The sequence below is a fragment of the Fimicolochytrium jonesii genome (assembly GCF_025526975.1).
Source record: "Fimicolochytrium jonesii strain JEL569 chromosome Unknown EV422scaffold_4, whole genome shotgun sequence".
NCBI lineage: Eukaryota > Fungi > Chytridiomycota > Chytridiomycetes > Spizellomycetales > Powellomycetaceae > Fimicolochytrium > Fimicolochytrium jonesii.
Window position 1 is genome coordinate 889,965 of NW_026515671.1, and position 17,524 is coordinate 907,488.

A 17,524-nucleotide genomic window follows, 5' to 3' on the forward strand; every position below is an offset into this window, starting at 1 on the left:
AGGACCACTTCTCATTTTATACGAGAGACGATGGATCCGCGGTTTGGCAAATCAGTGGTCTTCAGGTGGATCTGCCCCCGCAAATAGGCACAGCCAACGCCCGGTCATCAACACTGAAGTTGACACTGCAACTTCACCATCGCCGCAAAACAGCGTATCCATTTGAGCCACCGATTGTGGTCCTTCAAGCGTCCGACAACCCGGTCGGTAGCCGACAGTATAGCGCACCCATTCTTGCATTAGCTATGATGCTGCAATTGTGCGCAACTGAACATGTTGGGGAGGCAGTGACGGACATTCTCACGATGTCCCTACAGACCCCTGAGGCAACCACCTGCATCAGCAACGTCTCAAAACGTGTGATGGAGTTGGCATCGGGACAGAATGCTCAGCATGCGATTCAGGAATCCATAGGGAAGGCCTCGTCGTCAGCAAGTCGTGTTTTGGTCATCAAACACGACTCTGAAACAGCAACATCGAGTAGACAGGCGTCTCGCTCACAGAGCAATAGCAGTGTCACTGTACCGAAGCTCATCAGGGGTCCACGGGGAGGTGTTCCGACGATGAACATGCTTGATTATGGGATCGGTGTTGCAGTGTGCTTGAAAGAGGATCAAGGGACGGATAGGCTTGTCACTGGTCTTCTAGACGAGTTTCTTACTCGAGGCGATCACCCGCGGGGCATCAAGGTTCGCCTACAAAATGGCAAGGTGGGTCGCGTTCAAGCGGTGATCAAACCGGCAGCACAGTTACAGACGTCTGTACCTAAACAAGTAGATCGCGCCGCTACTCCTATTCAAAAGCCACCAAGGTCTGTCGCTATCATCACAAACGATACACTGCCGAGGACACCAACGGCTGCGCCGATGGAGACCCCTGTCAAACAACAAGAAAATCGTCCACAGCCGGCCCCGGTCATACCCACTAAACCTCCCCCCGAATTGAAGGCCCTCAATCATAAGCTTTTCGATCAGCATCAGCATCGTTCAAGTGATCCCGCCATCCTCAAGATGATTGAAGCGCGGCAGAGGTTACCGGCGTGGGACCATCAGAAGCTCATACTGGATGCTCTGGCATCTCACCGCGTGATCGTGGTGGAAGGAGAGACAGGTTGTGGTAAAACAACACAAGTGCCTCAGGTAAGAGCGCCTCAGATCTGATGTATGATTGAGGGTGTGTAAAAGCCTAAGCCTATGCCAACTTGCAGTTCATTCTGGACGACTTCATCACGAAACGCCGAGGCGCGGAGTGCAACATCCTGGTCACGCAGCCTCGGAGGATCAGCGCCATTGGTGTAGCCGAGCGTGTAGCTGCCGAGCGGGCAGAACCACTCGGAAAAACTGTCGGATACCAGATCAGACTGGAAAGCAGAATGAGCGACCAAACTAGGATTTTATTCGCAACTACTGGAATCTTGCTCCGAAGGCTAGAAGGCGCAGGAGCAAAGGCGATGGACGCCAATGGAAGCGACGCTAAGCACCCTAGTGACAATTACGAAGGTGGAATCGATGACATTACGCACATCGTTGTCGATGAGGTGCATGAGCGCTCCGTTGACTCGGACTTCCTGCTGATGGTACTGAGGGATCTACTGGAGACCAACACGAAGTTGAAGGTCGTCCTGATGTCCGCGACTTTGAACGCGGCCTTGTTCCAAGACTATTTCGGTGGACCGGCGGTTACTCCAAGAATCCATATCCCCGGGCGTACGTTTCCCGTCAAGGTTATGTTCCTTGAGGACGCCTTGGCGAAAACCAAGTATATACCTTCCGACAAGACACTCACGCGGCCACCCGTGTTTCAAAGAGGCAATGGGCGGCAGCAGAGAAGGACGGATTTACCCTCATCTGGCACTGACGATAGTGATGACGGCCTGCATCGCCCCCGAAAAAGCAAGGCTGAAGTAGTGACTGACAGTGAGTTGGATGCGATCGCATTGCAAAAGCGCTATCCGCACATTCCGGAAAAGGCTATTGGAAGCTTGAGCGTGCTAGACGTGGACAAGATTCAGTACCCACTGATTGAGAAGCTCGTCGAATGGATGTGCGAGAGACTGTTACCGGGATGTGGAAAGAGGGTCCCGCCTGGCCTCGGGAATTTTAGAGGCGGGCGAGGACAACCTGGCTTGAGGGGTTCACCCGGGGGAAGAGGCGGAAGAGGTGCTGGGAGAGGCGGCATGCAAGCAGGAATGACGCCGTCCAACATGGGCTCAGATGAGATCCCAATAGGGGACTCGTCAAATTCCGGTGGGAAAGAGCCAGCCAATCGAGGCATACTCATCTTTCTTCCGGGCTATGCCGAAATTTCTACTCTCCACGATTTGTTAACGGCAAACCCACTGATTCGCTCTGCTACCGGCAGTGGCAGGTTTTGCATTCCGCTTCACGGAAACCTGAGCTCCATGGATCAACTCCGAGTGTTCAAGCGTCCTGACGATGGGGCAGTCAAGATCGTCATTGCTACGAACGTGGCCGAGACATCTATCACTGTGGATGACGTCGTGTGCGTCATCGATACCGGCAAGATGAAGGAAACCCGATACGATCCCGCCAAGGGGATGGCGAGTCTGGAGGAATGCTGGGTGTCGAAAGCAAACGCCATGCAAAGGAGGGGACGTGCAGGTCGTGTCACCGAAGGATTGTGTGTCCATCTGTTCACCTCACACACGTTCGAGAACGGATTGGCTCAGCAGCAGATACCAGAGATGCGCCGGACTCCGCTGGAGCAATTGTGTCTGCGGATCAAGGTTTTACCTTTCCTTCGAGGCAGAATCCACCACATTCTCGAAAACGTCATCGAGCCGCCGTCCCGTGAAGCGGTCACCAACGCTATCATGACCCTGCGAAGCCTACAAGCGTTGACTAGAGAAGAGGATCTGACCCCATTGGGATTCCATTTGGGCCGATTGCCGGTCGACGTGCGGATTGGGAAACTCATCGTTTTTGGAAGCATATTCCAATGCGTGGACTCGGTTCTGACGATAGCAGCCATTATGTCTCACAAAAGTCCGTTTGTCGCTCCCTTCGACAAGCGAGAAATGGCAGATGCCCGAAAACGCGATTTCGCATTGGAATCCTCCGATCAGCTCACGCTTTTGAACGCGTACAACCAGTGGTCGGCGATAAAGACAAAGGGCTTTGCGGCGGAAAAGAAGTTTCTATTCGACAATTTCCTCTCTGGCAAGTCTTTGACTATGATCGCCAGCATCAAACGTCAGCTGGCCGAGCTGCTCGAAGACATCGGATTTCTTGACGACGGTTATGTTCAGTTCTTGAGAAACCTCGAACGTCAAAGAGGAGGCACAGGAACGGTGGACGACCATCATGCCAACGCCCGAGGCAACGACTTCAAGCTCGTCAAGGCTCTCCTCGTTGCCGCATTGTATCCGAATGTCATCAAACAAGGACCGGAAACCAAGCCTGGAGCGTCTGCGGAGTCCAACTTGATCGTCAAGGGCAACGAACAAGTCTTCATTCATCCGACCTCCATCAACTTCCGCAGGCTGCCTCCCAATGTCATGTCCAACCGTTCTTCGACTCCGTTCCTCGTTTATCACGAGAAGGTCAAGACCTCGAAAGTGTTCGTGCGCGACTCGTCGCTCGTCACGTCGCACGCCCTTGCCTTCTTTGGCGGCTCGGTGAAGTGGGATCCAAGGCAAGGGTATCTCAACATGGAGGATGGGTGGATTCGTTTCAGAGCGCAGCCCAAGGTTGCCGCCGTGATCGAGGGTGCGAGGGCGGCGTTGGATGAGGTTCTTCAACGCAAGATTCAGGAACCGACATTGGATATTTCCAACGATCCCATTTTTGATGTCATCGTGAGCGTGGTTACGGGATAGGAACAATCGTCAGACTCGAAGCGAGGCGCTCCAAAAAACAAAGCCTTCTATGTAGGTTCCAGCACCCTCTGTTGCCGGACAAGTCGGACCTCGCGTCAAGTCACGAAATCCTCATGGTGATTTATTATATAGTTCGGTCCTTTATCATAGTTGGTCGCTTTCACGGCGTTTCAAAGGTGTTGGGAGGCTTAAGCTAGCTGCTTGTAAGCGAATCCATAGACTCGCAAGTGACCTGCCCACGGTTCATCTCTCATTGAAGTGAAGGTTAGGGATTGGCTGGCAGAGGCAGGGTGGAACGTGTACGATGACATTCGGCAATTCATCAAAAGACCCCGCTGATTCACCTACCCGGAGGCGATGCGTCGATTGTCAGAACAACAGCGAAACCTTTCAAGTCCTTCAAAGATTGGTCAGGTTCGCTTGGACTTCCTTGAGGGACAGGCTTTCCGAGTGAACTAATCGTGTATCGCCATCCGCTCAGGGCCTGTCTGCTGCACTGGGAGCAACTCGCCGATCGGTACTCTTGATTTGCCACCAATACGATGCGGAGCCATTCAAGCGGCCACCGGCATCCGCCCATTTGTCCGAAATCTCAGAATCCGCCAACGCAGCGAAGGAAGCTGGGGTGGAGTTCTGGCAGATCAATCTGTTGTTGACGCAAAAGGCGTGCAATTTGGAAGGTTATGTCAATTACCGGATGAATATTGAGGAGAATGCTGATGTCTAAAGCGCATGAAAGGGAATTGCAACGGTTTGGTATTCTAAGCACTACGTTCATCAACTGCTTCTTTTGCCGTCACGGCACTCGCATCGGTCTATGCGATTTGTCCATTTGTCGGCAAAGGCTGAACGGATGTGCCTTTCGTCACAACCCCTGTGTTCTTCACCGAAGTCATTCCTGGGTGGCTCGTCGTAGCGGACAATACTTCGCCCTGCGACTTCTGCGTGGACGCTCCGCCGTACACCTTGGAGAGGGATATGCCGAACTCTAGGTTCGTAACGGCTCTCAATAGGATGGTCGCATTAGTGACTTGCGAGTCAAAGAGAACTGGGTACCCAAGAAATATGAGGATCTGAAAGAATTGCGAACGAGTCAATACAAAAATTGATCAACGATGTTTCTATAACCTTGTTGGGGCTTACCTTCAGGATAACATCCAGAATTACGAGCACCCATACGAGGGCGTAGTGCTTCCACATACTGGCCCGCATCTGTTGAGTGGTTGACGATCGCTTGACGGGCGCACTCCCGGCAATCTCCACCTGCGACAATGGTTGACTGGAAGAAACCGTCGCTCCCCTTGCCCTCCCAACGCGCATAAGTAACAAGATGTCGGAGACGGTAGCAAAGACCTCGGTGGCAATCACGAGGCCGACATTGAGGGGCTTGAAAATCTGCTTGTTTTCGTCCGACGTGTTCAGCCCTTGCTTGGCAGCGATGGTGGAGGGAAATCCCATGAAGATTGGGAGAAGGACCAAGATGGTCAAAGGGTAAAGTGCTAAGCAGTAAAGCGAAAGCTTCTGGGGTCGCAGACGAGATGAGCTCGATGAGAGCGCAATGTATATCCGAATGATAGTGTTGTGGTTGATACAGCATAGACCAAGCTGGAAAGACCGTTCATGTTAGTAAATTGGCTCTGTGACTTCATCCTCAGCTCAACTCGGTCCTACCTGCACTCCCCAGAAAATTATGAGGACGACGATGTCTGTAAATGCCGGTACAGTGGTAAGTACACAATGGCGCTCTAGATGAATGAAAGCGAAGCTTGGAAACCTTACCTTGCAAGATGAAGGCGGCTTTCGTTTGATTCAGACCAAGACTTATAATTCCCGCCACGACCACTGCCATGCATAGCGTGATCAGAGACCGCTGCCGGTCTTGGTCGCCGACTAGTCTCCATGAGAGACCATGAGAACTCCACGCCTGAGGATATGTGGTTCATCAGTAACCCAATCGCAACTCGGTACTCTGCTACATTGACTGTACCTGGATAGCGTAGACAACAACCATTCCACACACCAATGATCCCCCTTCGAGGGGAATCACATTGTTAATGGGCATAGACGCCATGTTCCAAGCGAGATAGATGAAGAGACAGATTTTTTTGGCTTGAAGGAGGCGGGGCCGCAAAAGTTCGAAGGGAGGTCTTATGTGTTCGGTCAGCCTGACTTCATCCAGCGGTGTGGCGCGGGTAAGAATTACTTCCGTGGTCACTGCGTGCGTAAAATAGATCTCAATTGTCGACTTCATCTTCTTTCATTGTCAACCGGAGGAGGGGGGCCGATCGAGTTTGGCTCGGAACCCCCGATTTTAAAACACTATTCTTCGTCTTCTGACAGAATTCGACAGCGCGCTTTGGGGGTGGCGCAAGTGGCGTAGGACGAACGTGCGGTTTGAGCTTATTTTAGATGCCTTCCTTGAACGGGACCGTGGGCCAATACAACGCGTTCCACGGTTCCAGAAAGTGTATATATACCAGGCCCACAATACTTGATCTCACTTGAGCGCACTGTACAGTGGATTCTGGAATGCTCTAGACGGCCAGACCTACCCCACCCATCAATATGAGTAATGACATACCTCGCAACGCCGCGCAGAAGAGTGCCATGGATGGCGTATAGGCGGTTAGACTTACGTGACACCGGATGTTTTAACTACTCACGGACGACAACACTTCGGGACGGCATGGATAAGTTTGCACAGTTTGTTTTTGCGGCCTATAAAAGGACGCCTCAAGTGCCGCCGTCCTCCCTACCCTGACTCCCTACCTACAAACCGACCCGGAAGCAACAGGTAAAGATGCGCGTCAAACATCGCGGATCCGGGTACTTCAGATTTTTTTCCTTATATATCTGGAGCTACCGGCATTTGAGATGCGCTACCAGCGTCCGGCTTCTTTGTTCCAGCTTCTCGGCGTACCAACCACCAGGTGTATCCTAAATTTCTGCTCAAATCCCTTGGATCTCAAACAGCCTCCGGAGGTGCGTAAATCGAGTTGGCAAAGGTCTTCAGACGTGCTCCGGTGAGCCAGAGGTTGCATATTAGTACTGTACTGTATGCTACCTTGGCACGAGTATCCTCCATCAGAAACGAAAGCTTGGTAAAGCCCAAGGAGTAGATTCAAACATCGGAAAATTGTAGTGGTCTTTAAACGAGACCGTACGTAGATAAGGAAAAGGTAAGCATTTCCTAAGTCAACCTTCAACCCGAGCTGGAACTCAAGCGCTCTAATTAACTACCAAGTAAATTGTGGGCCTCAGGCTTGTGACTCCAATTCTCACGTCATCTCAGAGGATCGATCATCAATCAAAGGACGCGGTGCGGAACGGTCCATGTCGGACTGCAATCATGAATGACCCTTCCCTCGAACCGGACGGACTGATGCTAAAACTTGCATTATGAGAGTATCCATTTGTAACCTCTACTTCTTCTTCATGGAGAACTTTAAGCCGCCTCCACTTCCACCTCCGAAGCCAAACGATATCTTTTTCTCCGTCGGCTTTGCGATTTGAACAGCTGGGAAGCGGCCAGCTGCCGAATCACGCGGGATGGGTGCGGCAGCTGCTGCAAAATTTGCCGAAGGCGTCGAAAATGCTGACACGCCGTTCTTTACGCCGTTCGATGGAACAGCCGATGGGTTTTCTGAGGAGGCCGGATTTTGCGCCGGCACGAACGATTGGGATCTTAGTCCTTCGACTTTACTTTGAGGTTCTGAATCCACTTGCGCAAACCCCTTCCCCCACCCAGACGAGATGTTCTCGTCATGAGCATGAGCAGCGGGTTGGGAAGGGGCAAAAGCGTTGACCCATCCGGACTCTCCAGCCTCGGCCGTTCGTGTTATCGTTCGATCGCGGGCCATTGCAGCTTCCTGCAGCTTCCGCAGTTCCTTCTCCTCCCTAGCACGCTCCTTGTCCCCACGTCTCCGCTTCTCCGCAACGACATTTAGCCCTTTCCGGCTCATCTCTTTCATCTCCTTGAAACGCTTCGCGTGATGGTGATCGTACGAGACGAGGTGTGCCTCGTATTCCGATATCTTGCTGTACTGTTTCCGGCAGGTCTCACAGAAGAATGCCGCAGTGACGGCCTTGATTTCTTCTTTTATTGCCTCCACTCGCTGCACTTTGGTCTATTTTGGTGGCGAGCGAACATAGGTGTGTCGTAAGGCAATAGCATTTGTGATGGCATATCGAGTTGGCGACAGGGAAGGTATAAGAAAGGGAGAAAGGGAAGAGAGAAAGAGTGAAAGGGATACTGCAGTACGAGAGGGGTACGCCATAGAACCCACGTAGTAATAGCGAAACGACAGTGCCGCCGACATTCCAATTGTTCAACGGTGAACATAAACCGCAGGCCGCCCGATACGCGACCAGGAATATAGGGCTGATAATTACCTGGCGTTGGTCCCGCTCAGCCTCCGTTTCCTCGGCAATCTTCTCGCTATCCAGCGCTTTTCGCTTTGCCGTGCTCTCTTGGTGATATGTATCCAATTCCTCCCCTTTTCCAACACCTAGAGTGTCCTCCTTGACAATGATACGGACGGGATCCACTCGGCCTGAGTCGGTTGAAAGGATGCTCTCAGAGGGCAACTCACAGGAGCGCTCAGTAGGAGCTATGCACCCGTACCTTCTCCGCCCCGCCCCAGTCCTTTCCCCTTGCTCCAACCCATCTTCAGAAGGAGTTGGTATCCAACATTGTGTTCCGGTAAATGGCTATCCATCGAGGTCTGATCCATACTGTGCAGGTCGAGATAGGCCGTCGGTGGGCCTAGCGGCAAATGGAAGTCATCGTCGTCGGAATCCCGCCGCCGATTTGCGGGCTGTCCCGCCGCTGGAGCGAAACCGCCGCTACCGCCGCTTCCGCCCCTTCGTGAGTTGACCCTTTCGTAGTAGCTACCCATCCTGGTTATCAGACGCAAACTCTTTGTTCGTTCCCTTTCCGACTTCCGACTGATGGTGGGTAGCGATTGCGTGGTGGATGGTGACGAAGTGTCAGGAGCTCCTTGGCAAGCGTAGAAAGCCGGTGTTAGCAGAACGCCGCATATGCGCCACACGTCTCAATGGGTTGTCCGAATGAGCGAACATCCTGAATGCAGATCTGCAGCACATGTCATCGGCCCCGAAGTTCTGCAGCTGCTCAGCACACATAAACCAACCAATACCATGCAAGGGTTCCTCGCCGCTGCTCTGCCATGACCCACCACCGCAAAAAGTTACCTCCGAAAGGGTGAGTGTGGACGTATGTATGTGGTCTGTGCGTCCCGCTGTCAGAAAGACCACTCTCCACACGACAGCCGAAAACTGACTCGCTCGTTCTTACTATAGCACAAAGCCTTTGACCTCGTACTTTAATAGGTAAAGATAAAGATGCAGTGCTCATCTCTAGTGAATCCTTTAGGCTAATGTAGGGCTCTTCTCTGGTTGTTCCGTTTTGGCCCGCACTCAGTGTTCCCCCCAAGAAGGGGTGAGTGCCGCAGTCGGTGACCGTAGTCACATTTCGCAAGTGGCAGGAAATTCTCATGCATCTAGATGCATATTCGTTGATGCAGAAGCGGGCTGATTACGACGTACTTCGGAAGATCCGATAGTGCAAACCAGGAGGAAGAAGGTACGTACTCCATATTCATAGCATTCACAACTCTGCGTTTCGCACCAGACAAACATTGAAGCGGATTCCTCGATTAGAGCCTATTGTGACGCCTCCGGAGCCGGAAGATAACATGCCTGCATTGCCCGTCAAAAGTGAAAGCGACGATAGGGCGGGAAATGCGCGGACCCCTGGCTTAAAACGCAACAAATCCATTGATGATGGGTACAGGCAGCCAAAGAGAGTGAAAATAGAAGTAGAAATAGTATCACCACCACGAAGAGCAAGCTCCAGCCGGGCTCAAGCAACTACAGCGACAAAGGAGGGCAAAGTGGACCCAATCCTCGAAACGCCCGTACGAGCTACCTCTACGATTGCAAATGCGCCACGGACCGCGGACCCGAATGCCGTATCGGATGATGACGCCCTGTCTGACCATGAATTTAGCGATTGGATGAAATCTGTACCCGGAAGGTGAATCGGCGTTGTTTGCTTTCCATCCGGTCCGCCCGTGGCTGATTCTTTCATCCCTAAAGCTCTTCCGCGCGTCGATCCACGCGTGCGAAAAAGTCGGTCAGCTATGCTCCGCCACCGCTCGATCCTTTGGAAGATGACCCTGCACTAGATAGTGGGGATGACTCCCCCGCAGCCTTACTGAGCAAGTTGAGGGGCGGCGGCAGGATTGGGGCAGGAAGTGGAGTTGGAAGTGGCTTCAAGAAGAAGCCTATGTTTACTATGGACAAACTGCTTGCCGACAAAAGAAAGCTGGACAAGAGACGCGAACAGCAAAAGAATCTTGAGATTGCCATCGAACAAGTACGACGGCCGCACCTGGACGTTACCTGCGCATGCTGTTGCTTATTTAGACTTTTCTTCTAGGTTGTGAAACGGGAGACTGATGGGTCTGTAGGGGAAGACAATATCCCCGCAGTCTCTGGGGAGATCTTGTCGGATGAGACGAAAGAAGTGATGAAAGACGTAGGTTACGCGTTACTCTTTTCGCTGCCTCAACAGCAAGTGTCTAGCATCTTCCCACCCAAAGATCTTGAAACCACTGCCACATGTCAAACGGGCTCATCGGTTACGCATTCTGAGACCAAAGGTAGGCGACTTACGCCCCTCTGATCTCTTGCGTGTGATGCATTGGGTAATCATGATTCCCCTCAGAAATCCAGCCCCAGAAAGTGGAACCCTCGCGAATTTTCCTTGCCACCAAGAGTCCTTGAGCCGGTTACTGGTTCGTATGCACTCGACATGAGTGAAAAGTTAGTGGTTTGCGCAGCTAATAAGTGTCATTCAGATAGAAGACGAGCAGTATCCCTTCTTCGCACAAATGCATTCTCACGGATGGCAGCGGAATCCGAATCTCTCCGAGAGGCTCTGTTGTGCTGGCTGTTTGCAATAGGTATGGCTCGGGTCGGAGACTGACATCGTGTCCCTCATTAGCTAAGTGGCCATTCTCAAACGCCCGCAGCAATATTGGATAACGATGTCGTCGTTGCAAACATGTCGATGCGTCAGTTCCTGCAAATCTCGGTTAAGGTAGTAGCACCATTTATCTCTAATTGAGAGTATAACCTCATGTATTCCTTCTCAGGTATTCGATCTGACCCTGCTTAGACCCACATTCACCAGCCTTCTGCAAGAAGATTTGGGGTGTCCCGCCGAAATCCCCGACGGGAAACGTCCCATCTCATTGACGGACTGGAGGGAGGAAGTGTCGGAGGACACGGCTGACACGGTACCTGTTGCGACGCACGGCTTTTCCAACGCAATGGTCATGCTAGGCGATCTGGCAAGCAAGGGGTGCGTAGTTCTCCAATTGAAAAATCGTGTCCGCCCTCTTGCTGACGCGTAAGACTACTTCAGGGTTTTGGCGGGGTCTACCACCGAACTCCCATATTACATCCGCGTAGCACTCCTGCTATCATTAGACTATCGGCTTGGGCGCACTTGCTTGGAGACCATCGGAACATGCATCGCCCAGCTTTGCGATGCGTTGAAACGATCGAACGACTGGGAAACCCTATCGACCGACATCATAGAACATATGCTGGACACAACGAAACAGGACGTTTTCGAGCAGCATCACATTCTGGAGGCTCTCAAATGGGCAGCAGCCACATCGCCTGCGGCATGGGAGCTCAGATTACGTTTGGCAACCAGTTTTGTTGAGCAACATGGCTCAGAGGAACCATGCAGCGACTGCAGGACGGGGAAAGCGGATACCTCCCATAGACTGAAATGCATATGGAACGCCATGCAAAGGGATGAGTTTTCAGCTTCGCGCTTCAAACAGTCGGGGTTGCCTGAGGATTATGTGAAGATGACGATGGCGGTCAAGATACTGGGGATCGCTCTGGGATCAGTGGACGACTTACAGAAGGATAAGGTAGATGCGCACAACGGTTTTGGCGCAAGTAAACAAACTGCTCAACCCAATTTCCTCCTGTAATCGGCAGAAAATGGCAAACGAGATTGCAAAACGTTTGAGGTTGATATTTGGAAACATTGCTGACCCACGGGCATCATATATTGAGCGCTCAGAGGTACATTCTTCTGACCATTTTACTGCCGTCACAACGTCTAGTATCTAATTTTCAAACAACGTATGTTCTCCCATAGGCGAAGCACGAACTTGTCACTTTGAGCAGCTGGATTCGCCTAGTAGCACCTATCACTGATTCAGATACTCAAACGCGACTACCATTCACGAAAAAGGAACCTATGGAACCGCCACTTGCCATCCAAACAGAACCAAGTATGGCTCCAGATATGTCGTCGAAGGAATAGGCGGGCGTCAGAGGTTCCCTGTCACCCAAAGAAAGACTCACTTTTGGCACCATCCATCTGAGGTGGGTGCACCGGCCTTACGTCGGGCGTCGCGGCGTATAGTCTTCAACGATTGTGCCTTAGATAGCCCCTACACACTCCGACCAAGAGGAGGCGGTTTCCACACGTTTTGTAGCATAATCATCGCACATCGATATTGTTTTGCCGTGATCGCGGGGTCGCCTTTGAGGACCCTTCCTTTTTCCTTTTGAACCTGGCTTCCTTCCAATGCCAGTAGCATGGTTGCCTGCCAACGTCTCGTGGTGTAGTGAAGGGTCCCCCTGGCTCCTACTGAACAGCGCTAGCTTCGGCTTTCCCTTTTCTGCTCTTTTTCTTTTTCTTACTCGCACTCAGATAGGCCACCATGGGATCCTTTGGCTTCTGAATGACCTTCGAGGTGCTAGCGACTTTGCGCAGCTTATGTTCTTTTTCGTCGTCGTCATCGGCGTCTCCTGCTTCTAGAGAATGAGGAACGCAGAACCCCCTCCACCCCATCATTGCTGCGAGACCAACCTTTTCTTCTCGGCTTTCTCCACAGCCAGGTCTCCTTCCTCAGGTGCCGGTTGCCCATTTATCGCCAGTGCGTGAGGCGTACCGATTAGTTTTCTCTTCAACTGAGCATTGCGAGTCGACTGTGCCGGGTCAGCGGCATACAGAGCTTGCGGCCTGTTTGAATGCCAATTCTGGTCAGGCATGTGCTTTGCTCTTAGTGAAAAGCCAGCAGCCCTGACGCACCCACCGTTTCGTCTCGCTGTGGTGTTTGTTCTTCTCGTGTGCAGGCTCTTTTGGAAGCCAGCCGGAGACGAGCTTGCGGACCAAGCCTACGGACACCTCCGCTTTTGCCCGTATGTCGTCGAGATCCTCGCTCATTTTTCTGGGAGTTTCCGCCATGTGCGAGGTCTGGACCTTTTTCGAGGTGCGCAGCGCCTTTCGATGGCTTTTTGATAGTTTTTTGACAGTAGTCTCGGTTCGCCAACATCTTGCAGTTTCCAACTTGACGTACTATACTGTACGTACGCAAATTGGTTCATCTATGAAGAGCCAGCTATACCCTGTTTTCACAAAGGCGTGCATAATGCATATCGTTGTTACGGCGCCATGTGTGACGACACCTCAGGCAGGAGAGTAAGAAAGGCATGGGATGTGCTAGGAATCAGGGATTCGGGTGGACCCGAAGCATCTCACCCTCATCGAATGGACAAATGTCAGTTCCACCTCAAGAGCATCCATTGAGCACTGCCGACCCCACTTCGGCATCAGACCGATCTCTTTTTCCATAACCTCTTTCCATAACCTCTTTCTCCAGCCCTTTCCGTCGCGCGTCCCAGAGTTATCTTGCCTTAAATAAGCTAAGGGTTCTGCTGTTCGTCCCTATATCTCAGCCCTACAGGCGCCGAGCGCCTACACATCATATATTCGTCCGTTCCATCCAATCGCGAGTCAAGTGTCCAAAATCCCTGATTTGAAATCTGCACAACGATCGTGTTTTTGTCTGAAAGCTCTCTTCAAGTTGAAAACGTTCGCTCCTACGCCTCGCTGTTCTCCCTATGTAGTGAGCCCTGATTTATGGTGGCGACAGGTCGGGGACGATGGTGAACTCTATGGATGGTGAATCTGGTGGGGATAAGTCTATGTGCTGTTTCTCGGGGTTGACGATTTACAAGGCATTCTCCTTCTGTGCCCTCCTCAGGTAAGCATTGCTGACGACGTTCCAAGCCTCCTGATACCTGTCGGAACACCGTTGCAAGCAAGTCTGGAAAAAAAAGTAGTTAAGCACTCATCACACGGGAGGATCGACTTTCATTCGGGAGTTCGGTTGTACGCCTGCTTACCTGCTCGGAGCTATCTAACTTTGCTCCGGGCTTGGGTACACACTTTGCGAAGCACTTCTTGTTTATTTGCTACAGGATGCGGACCGGTTTCAGCCAGGGCTCCACGGGTGCACTCGGTCGTCCTTGGGTACTCACCGATAGTAATTCTTGAAAGTTCTGCATAGCAACCTCCCTGCGGATCTGGTCCATGATCTCCTGTGTCTTTTCCCCAGCCATTGTTGTATTAGAGTTCTTGAGAAAGGCGTCAAGGTTGTTGAAGCGGTTGTGGGTGGGATTGCAAAATTGAAGAATTGCTGTGTGGGAGTTGTTGGGTCGAACACTGGGCAACACTGGGTCAAACACGGGGAACAAACAGAACGAGAACGCGGGAGAAGCGGGAGACTTTGGACCAATGGCCCCAGCATTGGCCCATTGGTCCCGATCCTCACAATCGGTCCCACAGGAGGCACGTTTGAATCGCGATATCAGGCCGACAACCACAGGTCTCCTCAAACCAGGGCCGACAAAGCAGGTGTATATACTCGTAGAGCGGAACGCGGAAGGTGCTGCACCAGAGACGGGTGACGTCCATCTTGTGTTCTCACTTTCCAATACAGACCTGTAAGAAGCTCGCTCATAGTCGACACTAATATCAAGGGAATTACGGAATTCGGACGGTTCCCACATTCCACCCGGTTCTCATTAAAAAGAGGAACCTGTGCAAGACAGGTCGGTAAATGGCCACTATATCTAAAAATCGTTCACGTATCCCTCGAGTCCCATTATCGGCTGCACGATAACACCTCCAATCCTCTGGATACGATCGTTCCATTGCATGCCATCCCTCATTGGCCCAACGACACCTTTTGAATGGGGGCATTTGGTGGTTTGGACTCAGATTCAAGCTTCCATCCTTCGAACGGTATTGCGTAGCAAGTCTGTGGGGAGAGAAAATAGGCTCAGTAGCTGGCTGAGGAGACTTGAATAGGCATATTCCCACTGTACCGTCCACTATCCATTGGGCCGTCGCCCGCTTCTTCAGATTCTTCTGAACTTCTCCAGTCAACCATGGCAAGAACTGCGTGTCCACTTCTCGCTCTACGGCATCGTAGAAGTATCCGCTGGTCGTTAAGCTCTGGTATACACTTGGCATGAGGTTTTGGAGGTACGATTGTGCAAAGGCCCTGGCCGCAATTTTCTCTGCTGCCTCCTGCTTCTCCTTGAGGATGCGGATCTGTTCTGCTAATCGGCGCTCCTTCTCTTCCGAACGTCGGCGTTCGGCATCCTCCAACCTTTGAACCTCCGCGTTCTCCGCTGCTCGGCGCGCCTCGAACTCGGCCTGGGTAGAAATGTCAACTGGGTCGAAATGTCCTCCCCAAAGAGCTCCAAATGAAGCCGAACCTGATGTTTCCTCAGCGCCTCCAATTCCTCCTCCTCATGAACCTCCATCAGCGCCTGCTCAATCGTTTTCCCAACAAGCACCTCCAAGATAGGCTTGACCTCATAATCAAAGTCAAACAGTTCCCCTTCATACACCTGGGTCGCCACATCCAAGCCGCTCTTCATGGGAATGAACAATGGACTTGGCGCTCGGTCCAGAAACGCATCTGTCTGAGTCGCTGCGTATGCCTCTGGGACCTTGTCTGTGAGCTCCTCAAGGTACAATTCGGTCTGTATGTCCTGGTGTCTGCGCCCTGGGACTGGGTCTGGGGTGCGAACTCGGCGTTGTGCTTCCGCTCGTCGTTTTGCTCGTAGGCGGCGTTTGATGTCGTTCTGCCGCTCCAGGGCAACCGGGTCGGGTTGATTGTTCTGTAATTTTCCAGTCCATTAACGGCGTTCACATGCACGAGCTCCACTCTGATGCAGCTTTGCTTACAATGGGTAAGGTTGGTGGTGCATATGTACTGCCTCTATAGATTCGACGATCATACATGATATTTTGCGGCCTGCGTGGAGAGAGACGCTTATCAGTTCAAACGTCCCACCACTGCGATGAAGACCAGCCAGGCTCAATCCTACATACACGAACTTCTCATCTCCCTCGTTCGGATCCCTATACTTCTTTCGTGGCGCCTGAACGGCCCGCGGCGCGGAAGCGAACGAGTAGGCTTCCTGCTTGCCAGGCGTCACCGGCTGCGTCCTACCGGCCGTCCCGGGCAAGGGCGGTGGTTGCGGACTCTCAGTTGCAAGCATCTTATAGATTTTCGTTAACCGAGGTTGAACAGGGCTTTGTAGGCCAACGCTGTCATAAGAAGAACCAGGAAAAGTGGCGACGTTCGGGACCTATTACGTGAGCGCGTTGCTGTCAATTTGTTACCTCCGAGTTCATTTTACACGCAACCTTCTCAAAAGCCAACGATCACGGGCCAGCTTGAGATTTGAATAAAGTCCATAAAACCGTTTAGTTTACAGCGACTGCGTCTTCCTTCCCGCAGCATACCTCACTTTGCAAGCCAAAGATACTTCACCGCGTCATGACCAGCTCGGCGCCATCTCGAGTCATTGTTGTAGGTGAGGGCTGGGGTCTCTTTATCACCCACTGGCGGCAAGACAGTCTGAGTGAATCACTATCACCCTTCAGCCCTGGACCACACTCCCACCGCTGCCCAGGCACTGTCGTATGCTCTTGACAATGTCGTGCGTCAGGGGGACAAACTGGTTCTTCTGAGCGTGGGAGTCACGGATACCTTGGAGTGGGCGGACGTGGACGAATTGGCTACGGGGTCAAGAGAGGCCGATGGGAAGCAGGTACTTTTCCATACACTCCAGCCTTGGCCTTGGCGAGTAATAGAGAGAGGCTCACACATGTTGATGTCTCGTCGAAGGCTGCAGAACAGCAAGCCACAGAACTGCTTCGTCGAGCAGAAGAGATTGTAAAGCACCGATTCGCAAATAACGAGGTATGCCAAGCAAGAAGTCTGTGTATACGTACTGCCCGTGTGCAAGGAGCTAAGGACGCATCTTTCAATGCTTCAGCAAATCACCGTGGTAACACGGCCAGTTGTCGGATCCAGCGGAGTCCATAACACGATTGTCGAAATTTGCGATACCGTCAGAGCGACCATGCTAGTCATTGGCAGTCGCAACCTCCCGGGCCTGAAGCGGTATGGTGACCTGTTTCTGAAGCCTACCCATTAATATCGCACGTCCCACTCATACTTTCAAACAGCATCATTCTGGGCTCTACTAGCGATGATGTGGCTCACAAGGCCCGATGTCCAGTTCTGATCGTGAAGGAGAATCAACCGAGTCCAACAGGAGGTTCCAGGTGGCCTGCTTGGGCGAAGCTCTGATATCACGAAGTCCGCACATAGTCTGTTCTTGTACATAGCCAGATTTTCGATTTGACTAATGGAGTTCTATACTGTATAACCATCCCGCGACTCCCATATTGCGGGTATCCTGACGGAAATGGCCCTACGCAGCAGTGAAGCCACAAAGCGTCAAAGTTCACGGTAA

General features: G+C 52.0%; 9 protein-coding genes across 9 annotated transcripts; 4 read left to right on the forward strand and 5 right to left on the reverse strand.

Moving 5' to 3' along the window:
• Nucleotides 1-866: 866 nt before the first annotated feature.
• On the forward strand, nucleotides 867-3,838 carry EV422DRAFT_493302 (P-loop containing nucleoside triphosphate hydrolase protein; the record flags this gene model as incomplete). The annotated part of the gene is made up of 4 exons (XM_053067665.1): nucleotides 867-1,139; nucleotides 1,208-1,903; nucleotides 1,946-2,066; nucleotides 2,262-3,838. The coding sequence occupies 4 exons, from the start codon at nucleotides 867-869 to the stop codon at nucleotides 3,836-3,838; spliced, it is 2,667 nt and encodes an 888-aa protein (XP_052928159.1).
• Nucleotides 3,839-4,535: 697 nt separating this feature from the next.
• Nucleotides 4,536-6,046, reverse strand: EV422DRAFT_313809 (uncharacterized protein). The gene is made up of 5 exons (XM_053066213.1): nucleotides 5,826-6,046; nucleotides 5,618-5,762; nucleotides 5,510-5,544; nucleotides 4,982-5,443; nucleotides 4,536-4,911 (listed from the first exon to the last, which is right to left on the reverse strand). The coding sequence occupies exons 1-5, from the start codon at nucleotides 5,907-5,909 to the stop codon at nucleotides 4,654-4,656; spliced, it is 984 nt and encodes a 327-aa protein (XP_052928160.1). The 5' UTR covers nucleotides 5,910-6,046; the 3' UTR covers nucleotides 4,536-4,653.
• A 1,655-nt stretch (nucleotides 6,047-7,701) lies between these two features.
• On the reverse strand, nucleotides 7,702-8,598 carry EV422DRAFT_478677 (uncharacterized protein; the record flags this gene model as incomplete). The annotated part of the gene is made up of 3 exons (XM_053067272.1): nucleotides 7,702-7,965; nucleotides 8,231-8,391; nucleotides 8,463-8,598. Coding segments are annotated over 3 exons (561 nt in total), but the record flags the coding sequence as incomplete, so codon positions are not given.
• Nucleotides 8,599-8,871: 273 nt separating this feature from the next.
• Nucleotides 8,872-10,539, forward strand: EV422DRAFT_314832 (uncharacterized protein). Its single transcript, XM_053066218.1, has 7 exons — nucleotides 8,872-9,062; nucleotides 9,161-9,190; nucleotides 9,282-9,299; nucleotides 9,388-9,443; nucleotides 9,521-9,868; nucleotides 10,103-10,238; nucleotides 10,302-10,539. Exons 1-7 carry the CDS (start codon nucleotides 9,028-9,030, stop codon nucleotides 10,306-10,308), a joined length of 630 nt encoding a protein of 209 aa, XP_052928162.1. The 5' UTR covers nucleotides 8,872-9,027; the 3' UTR covers nucleotides 10,309-10,539.
• Nucleotides 10,540-11,008: 469 nt separating this feature from the next.
• EV422DRAFT_314790 (uncharacterized protein) lies at nucleotides 11,009-12,381 on the forward strand. Its single transcript, XM_053066217.1, has 5 exons — nucleotides 11,009-11,228; nucleotides 11,292-11,814; nucleotides 11,885-11,971; nucleotides 12,048-12,277; nucleotides 12,343-12,381. The coding sequence occupies exons 1-4, from the start codon at nucleotides 11,197-11,199 to the stop codon at nucleotides 12,213-12,215; spliced, it is 810 nt and encodes a 269-aa protein (XP_052928163.1). The 5' UTR covers nucleotides 11,009-11,196; the 3' UTR covers nucleotides 12,216-12,277; nucleotides 12,343-12,381.
• A 161-nt stretch (nucleotides 12,382-12,542) lies between these two features.
• Nucleotides 12,543-13,124, reverse strand: EV422DRAFT_564975 (uncharacterized protein; the record flags this gene model as incomplete). The annotated part of the gene is made up of 3 exons (XM_053072253.1): nucleotides 12,543-12,712; nucleotides 12,850-12,920; nucleotides 12,994-13,124. The coding sequence occupies 3 exons, from the start codon at nucleotides 13,122-13,124 to the stop codon at nucleotides 12,543-12,545; spliced, it is 372 nt and encodes a 123-aa protein (XP_052928164.1).
• Nucleotides 13,125-13,923: 799 nt separating this feature from the next.
• EV422DRAFT_481974 (Tim10/DDP family zinc finger protein) lies at nucleotides 13,924-14,296 on the reverse strand (the record flags this gene model as incomplete). The annotated part of the gene is made up of 3 exons (XM_053067320.1): nucleotides 13,924-14,007; nucleotides 14,087-14,155; nucleotides 14,222-14,296. Coding segments are annotated over 3 exons (228 nt in total), but the record flags the coding sequence as incomplete, so codon positions are not given.
• Nucleotides 14,297-14,965: 669 nt separating this feature from the next.
• On the reverse strand, nucleotides 14,966-16,258 carry EV422DRAFT_564977 (radial spoke 3 protein; the record flags this gene model as incomplete). The annotated part of the gene is made up of 5 exons (XM_053072254.1): nucleotides 14,966-15,003; nucleotides 15,071-15,404; nucleotides 15,467-15,874; nucleotides 15,942-16,011; nucleotides 16,089-16,258. 5 exons carry the CDS (start codon nucleotides 16,256-16,258, stop codon nucleotides 14,966-14,968), a joined length of 1,020 nt encoding a protein of 339 aa, XP_052928166.1.
• A 102-nt stretch (nucleotides 16,259-16,360) lies between these two features.
• On the forward strand, nucleotides 16,361-17,440 carry EV422DRAFT_519581 (uncharacterized protein). The gene is made up of 5 exons (XM_053069602.1): nucleotides 16,361-16,576; nucleotides 16,647-16,813; nucleotides 16,891-16,965; nucleotides 17,042-17,169; nucleotides 17,235-17,440. The coding sequence occupies exons 1-5, from the start codon at nucleotides 16,540-16,542 to the stop codon at nucleotides 17,356-17,358; spliced, it is 531 nt and encodes a 176-aa protein (XP_052928167.1). The 5' UTR covers nucleotides 16,361-16,539; the 3' UTR covers nucleotides 17,359-17,440.
• The last annotated feature ends 84 nt before the right edge of the window (nucleotides 17,441-17,524 follow it).